We start from the raw sequence: 6,477 nt of genomic DNA, 5'->3' as shown, positions 1-6,477 counted from the left end.
CTTGTGCAAACTGGTTGCAAATCAGAAGGACCTACCTTGCCCCTCCCCGCCCAAGGAATACCACCAGCACACAGTGCCTTCCCCACGGGCACAGAGCTGGCTCTGCACCCCAACCCCTCAACATGCCCTGTTGTGGCAGGCAGAGGGACATCCCAATAGTGGGAGGCAGTGTGGCCACAGTAGCCCAGCCCCCTGGCTATTCCCCGGCTGCCATAAGGCCAATAGGGACCATATACAGCATAAACCTAACAGCAGAGCCTTGTACTGGACTATTTTTTAAATCCCGCCCTGCAATACCCACTGCCCCCAGCTCCTGCCCACAAAAACTTTAGGTCTGGTAAATCCCACAAGAGAGAGACAGACTCCCTCAGCCTACTAACAAAACACAACCGTCGGTTAATATATTATATATATAAATAAATAGAATTCAGACAATTTTTACCACTAAAAGAATAAAACAAATCTTGCTTAAACCATATTAAAAAAATACTTTAACTCCTATAATAAAAGGCATCAAATCTCTTTCTATCCCTCGCTTAAATTGAAGTATCAAAACCTTTATTTAAAAAAAAAAGCTTGCTTTACATTGCTGAAATTCTATTTATGATACACTGCTGTCGTGTAGATCGCATATAACATCAAAACAAATTACAACACCATTTTCCCTTAAAAGATACAGATTTTTTTTTAATGATAAAAAGTTGTTTAAAGGAACTTGAATGTTTTACACCGTGCTAGCACCGGTTTGGGAAATTTGAAACAAACCATTCAAGTTACGTATAGGTCAGGATTACTCTTGCTTTCTGAAAAACATTTAGCGGCAACACTGCTCACCGCTCTAGGTTTTTGATAGAAAGAAATTTTTAAAAAAGGCTCAAGCTAAGTGATCGATAAGGTGGTCAATTTAAACAGCAGGTGCAGCTAAACTTGCATTTTGTTTTCCCGCAAATTACCGCAGTCTGTTTTTTTGCCCACTCAATCCCATCCGCAACAAAGTACATTTTACCTGCTCCCGCTGTGATGATAGTGGGTCCTGCGGGATCCCAGTCCCGCTGCAGAGCTCTAGGTATTATTAGTCTTTCCTGGCCAGCAGCAGAGCCAAGTGGCCCCAGAGCAAGACAGCTTCCTGCCCCTCTTACAGGGCTCTGCGTCGGGGCTGGGATGAAATCCAACCACATGGGGTTGTGCTGTGATAATAATCAGTGAGAAGCAGGGCCTGAGCTGTCCTGGCTTTGAGAAAGTTTATTTCTTTGCAAGTACAAAAAACTTCAATTGTGCTTCTTGGTAAAAACGGTCTTTAAAAAAGAGCTGCCTAGACGAGACCCCAAGGAGAGATCAGGGGAGTGGATCCCCCAGGTTCTTCTTTGAGTGATGTCCCTGTGAGTGGGCAAGAGCTCAGTCCCCACAGGGTCTCCCACTTTATAGCTGTCCCAGATCACAGGTGTCTCCTCCCCCTCCATCTGCCCCCCCTCCTGGATCCATTCGCTGGGGCTATCCTGGGCCCCCTGCTTGGACTGACCCCCCCAGCTAGCAATTGGTGGCATGCTGGATGGGGGAAGCAGCCAGACACATCTGGGGCCTGACTCAGTGGCACTTGAGGCTGCTGGCAGTGAAAGTGACTTTAAAGGAAGTACATCCAGCCCCCTGAGCAAGCCACCGCCTCAAGGGCCTCCCTGGCTGGGGTAAAGTAATGGGAGCTGCTGGACACCGAGCTCTTCGGAGAATCTGGCCATGTTTTCCCCCACTGCACTCAGGTAAACTGAGGCATGGGGCAGGACAGAGGCCAGCATTTTCCAAAGTGGCCACTGATTCCTGGGTGCCACCCATGGCCTGGTTTCCGAGCACCCTCCACTCTGGCTAAGATCAATGGGAGTGGTGGGTGCTCGGCCTCTCTGCAAGCCAGGCCCTGGGGGGGTCTTAAATCAGACACCCCAAAACTAAAGCACCACTGTCAAGGCCACTATCTCCTGGACCAGGGGTTCTCAACCTTTTTCTTTCTGAGTGCCCCCCCACCCCCGCCCCCCAATGCTATAAAAACTCCATGGCCCACCAGTGCCACAACTGTTTTTCTGCATATAAAGCCAAGGCTGGCATTAAAAAGTAGCAAGCAGGGCACTTCCCAGGGTCCCACACCAACCTACATTGCTCAGACTTCGGCTTCAGCCCTGGAGGCGGGGCTCATGGCCCCAGGCTTCAGCCCTGCACAGCAGGGCTTCAGCTCCTGCCCTGGGCCCCAGAGTGACTAACAATGACCCTGCTCACAGACCCTTGGTTGGGAACTGCTGCCCTGGACTAAGCCCCCCAGATCTCCTTAGGCCCTGCCTGTGTCCCAGAGGCAGTCGAGGGCCTCGGGCTGGAGGGGCACCCCGTCCCGGGAGAGGATGGAACGAAGGCAGATGACAGTGGCCTCCTGCCTCGCTCGTTTCCTCCACTCCAAGAGCATGTTGAAAGCTCGCAGTTTGGTGTTGCCGGGATTGTTCTCCTCGATCTGCTCCAGACAGTGATTCTCCAGGCCCAGGAACTCGATGCCGATCTGCTTCCAGGTCTTGCCCATTTTCCCTGCCACCTGCATCAGCTGCTGCTCTGAAACCAGACTCTGCCGCTCTGGGAAAGAGGGGAGAAGAGTCAGCCAGGAGAGTGGCTACGCAGCCAAATGGGAAGCTCCAGTCTTCCTGGCACTTGCAGTCAGCGCACTTGTCCTGCTCCCTGCAATGCCCCCTGCTCGGTGAGGCTGGGGCTGGCATAGCTGGGAACACCCCCAAAACCAGTGCTCCTGTTCTGCTCTCTACAGTGCCCCCAGTGGGTGAGGCTAGGACTGGAGTAGCCAGGAGCTTCCTCAACAGCCAATGCTCTTGCCCCTACAGCACCCCCGGCTGGGAGATGCCAGAGCTGGAGTAGCTGGCTGTGTTACCCACAGCCAGTGCTCAAATTACAGGGGTCTTCAGAGGGGACTGGGCCCCCTTACTAATTTTGGGGCTGCCTCACTGCTGTCTTACGGACACCCTTAGTTCTCACTACTATTTAAATTAAAGCAAGCCACTTGGTATTCAGGGCCACTCCTATTTTCCACATCACTGGAGCTCGGGCTGCTGCCTTTCCCCTACAGTGCCCCCTGCTGGGAGAGGCTGGGAACAGAGAAGCTGGGAGCTCTCCACGCCTGTCACTGAACCGCCCTGCTCTGTGGCTGTGCTCCTTACCGTAGGCCTGCGGCTCACTTGCCCTGGCGCCGCTATTCACAGCCTCACTGTGATTTGCATCATCGCCACTGTTCCCAGTATCTCCTCTTGTCTGGAGCTGGTGGCCCTGGACCAAGTCCAGCCTTGGGATCTTGCGCAGCACCTGGTTGGTGATGTCTAGCGCTTCCTGGGGGTATGTCTGCATCAGCAGCTCAGCCACCTGGATGCGGGAGGCACTGTCCAGCTTCCCGCGGCGTATGTGGGGAGCCGTGCCCCCATGGGGCAGGTAAAACTTGAACTTCTCGAACTCCTTCTCTCTCAGATCCTCCAGGATGTGCAGCACCTGCTCACCCATCTCCATCCTGGTACCTCACCCTGGAGCCCCTTGAAAGCAGACCTGCAGGGCCTCAAAACAAAACCAGCCAGGTGATTGGGGTGACTGGGTGGAAAAGCCTCTGGTTCAGCCTCTTCAGGGGACACGGCTCTCTGAATGCCCCCTCCTCACTCCATCCCTTAGACCCTGGGGTCCCCCTTTCAAAATTCCTCTGATCTCCAGGATTCGCTGTCTGTTGAACCACAGAACCCAAGTGTTTCTGAGGGGAGGCCCCAGTGCCCAGGCAGCTGGGCTGAGCAGGGAAGGGTCACCTCACAGCACAGAGGGTTTCCCCAGCCTACCCCAAAAGGTCCCTGCTGTCTCAGCAGCACGCCCACCCTGCAGCCCCTGGCCGCTCCCAAAGCTAGTGAGTTCTGCAGGTTTCGGTGAGAGATGCCCTTCTCTCTGCAAAACAGCACCAGGGTCTTGCAGACAGACAGACAGCGTGGCTGGGACTCAGGACACCTGGGTTCTATTCCCAGCTCTGCTGATGACCCTGAGCAAGTCACATAGCCTGCTCTATGCCTCAGTTTCCCTTCCCCACCTTGTTGCCTGTTTAGACTGCAAGCTCTTTGGGGCACGACCTGTCCGTGCAGCGCCTGGCGCGATGGGGCCCTGGAAGATTATTCAATGTGGAAATCCAGAGACGCCTGGTTTTTCCTGGGTGAGTCTAGTGCATCTGCTCTCAGTAGTAACAAGATTTGGGGGGGGGGGAAGGGTTGGGGAAATGGGTATTTCGGGGGTGGAAGGAGCTAGCGTGACAGGGCTAACGGCCGCTCTCAATGGGGCAAGACGGGTAGCGGAGCCCGGGGCTGTCCACACACACACACAGACACTCAGACACCGCAACCACGGGGCTGCACCCCAGAGCCAGGAGCCCCAGCCCCCCCACCACGCTCCCATTCAGCCCAGGCCTCCCCAGCGGGGAAGCCAGCCAGGGGCCAGTTCGCCCCACGGGCGGGTGGCACTTTGTGTCGGGGACACTCCTAGGCTGCCCTGAGCGCCCCTCCCCCGACACAGGGCACCCAGGGGGGCTGGAGCCGGGGGGCGCCCCTCCCCCTCGGGCTTGCCGGGGTGGGTCCCGATCCTACCCGGGGTTTACAGTGTGGTCCCCTGGCTCTCACCCCCCCCCCCGGTTACACACTGTCCCGGCGCCCCCCCCCCCCGATGGCGCCCCGAGATGCGGACGCTCTTCCAGCTACTCCCGCCCCTCCCGGCTGGGGAGGCCCCGGGGGCCGTTTAGCTGCGGGGGGAGGGAATCGCAGCCCCCCGGTTCCGACCCACCTCGGAGCCCCTCGAGGGCGGACCCCGGCTCGGCTCGGCTCCGCGCCTTCCGCAGCGCGCGGCGGGACGCCGGCTTCCTCATCGCGGCGCAGGCGCAGGCGCAGGCGCAGCGGGCGCGCGCGCGCGCTCGGCGTCCTCCTTACTGCGCACGCGCGGGCGGCGGCGGCGGCCGGAAATAAATAAATAAATAAATAAAAGAAGGAAGCGGCCGCGGCAGCGGCCCCTCCCCAAGCCCGGCTTCTAACGCGCACGCGCGGAAGCCCGCATCCGCCCCGTTCCCTCCCCCCACCCCGGGGACGCCCGGGTCGCAGCGCCGGGGGTGGCGCTGAGTTGGGCCCCTGCCAGGGCGGGCAAAGGGCGCGGAGCCGCTGCGCGGCGCCAGGGCTGAGGAGCGGATGGGGCGGAGGGTTCCCTGGTCCCTCGCAGCCGCCCTGGAGATGTCCCTGGGGCTCCCAGCCAACCGGCCCTTGGGCCCCCTGCCCCGGCGGGGGTCTTTGAACCTCCTCGGGGTCCGGATTCCGTGGATCGGATCAACCCCCTCGCAGAGCTCGACGCCCTTTACAGACGGGGAGGAGTGAATCCTTCCCGCCCCCACCAGAGCTCAAGCAGTGGTGTCACCCCTCTGTCCGACAGCTGGGGAAACTGAGGCACGGTTTGAACCCATCAGAGCGTCCTGACTCTTCCACCCAGAGCAGGGTTGGGCAGGGAAGGGCGGCTGTTGATAGGTTATCTGGCAGGCAGCGAGTCCCAATCTAAGACAAGGAGGAGTACTTGTGCACCTACCACTCTGAAACCTATAGACAATGTACAAAAATGCTGCAAAAAGAACAGGAGGACTTGCGGCACCTTAGAAACTAACAAATTTATTTGACAGGTTTCAGAGTAGCAGCCGTGTTGGTCTGTATTCACAAAAAGAAAAGGAGGACTTGTGGCATCTTAGAGACTAAAAAATGTTTTTGAACATCAGCTTTCGTGAGCTACAGCTCACTTCATCGGATGCATGTCTGAAGAAGTGAGCTGTAGCTCACAAAAGCTTATGCTCAAATAAATGTGTTAGTCTCTAAGGTGCCACAAGTCCTCCTTTTCTTTTTGTGAATACAGACCAACACGGCTGCTACTCTGAAACCTGTCAAATAAATTTGTTAGTCTCTAAGGTGCCACAAGTCCTCCTTTTCTTTTTGGGGATACAGACTAACACGGCTGCTACTCTGAAAAATGCTGCAGAAGATCTGCATGTCCCTGAAGAAGAGCTCTGTGGAGCTCGAAAGCGTCTCTCTTCCACCAAGTTGGTCCCAGTAAAAGATATTGCTTCACCCACCTTGTCTCTCGCATATGCTGGGACCAACATGGCTACAACAACTGTGCAAAGATGCTGTCGTGACATTGTGCTTTTAATTCGTGTCACGTCGCTCCCTTTATGGGGGAATTCTTACTACAGGGATGAGGCATCTGGCTTGCTAGATGGGTGGAAATTTGCCCAACAGAAACTTATTTTTCATATAGAAATCATCGCTGTTTGTTAGTGCTGCTCGCCAATCACTGAGCATTTCCTAAGAGAAATTCAGAAGGAAATGAAACTTTTTTTCACTTTGTTTAAAAATATTTTGTGTAAACATTGGATTTTTGCAATGAAACACGCATGTT

General features: G+C 55.6%; 1 protein-coding gene across 3 annotated transcripts; it reads right to left on the bottom strand.

Annotated features, from left to right (window-relative positions):
- Window positions 1-528: 528 nt before the first annotated feature.
- Window positions 529-5,039, bottom strand: LOC119845840. 3 transcript variants are annotated; one of them, XM_038378702.2, is made up of 3 exons: window positions 4,834-5,039; window positions 3,198-3,582; window positions 529-2,604 (listed from the first exon to the last, which is right to left on the bottom strand). In XM_038378702.2, the coding sequence occupies exons 2-3, from the start codon at window positions 3,535-3,537 to the stop codon at window positions 2,312-2,314; spliced, it is 633 nt and encodes a 210-aa protein (XP_038234630.1). In that variant the 5' UTR covers window positions 3,538-3,582; window positions 4,834-5,039; the 3' UTR covers window positions 529-2,311. The 3 variants fall into 3 exon arrangements, with proteins under 3 accessions (XP_038234630.1, XP_038234629.1, XP_038234632.1); XM_038378701.2 differs by having other exon boundaries at window positions 3,198-3,573; window positions 4,834-5,025; XM_038378704.2 differs by lacking the exon at window positions 4,834-5,039 and having other exon boundaries at window positions 3,198-4,668.
- Between the last annotated feature and the right edge of the window lie 1,438 nt (window positions 5,040-6,477).

Source organism: Dermochelys coriacea, chromosome 20 (genome assembly GCF_009764565.3).
Source record: "Dermochelys coriacea isolate rDerCor1 chromosome 20, rDerCor1.pri.v4, whole genome shotgun sequence".
NCBI classification, from domain to species: Eukaryota; Metazoa; Chordata; order Testudines; family Dermochelyidae; genus Dermochelys; species Dermochelys coriacea.
This window is presented reverse-complemented; position numbering and strand designations above follow the sequence as displayed.

Coding starts and splice junctions, on each gene's coding strand:
- LOC119845840 (XM_038378702.2), bottom strand. CDS start 3,537: ATGGAGATGGGTGAGCAGGTGCTGCACATCCTGGAGGATCTGAGAGAG. Junction 2,605..3,197: donor AAGTGAGCCGCAGGCCTACG/GTAAGGAGCACA, acceptor CCTCTTTCCCAG/AGCGGCAGAGTCTGGTTTCA.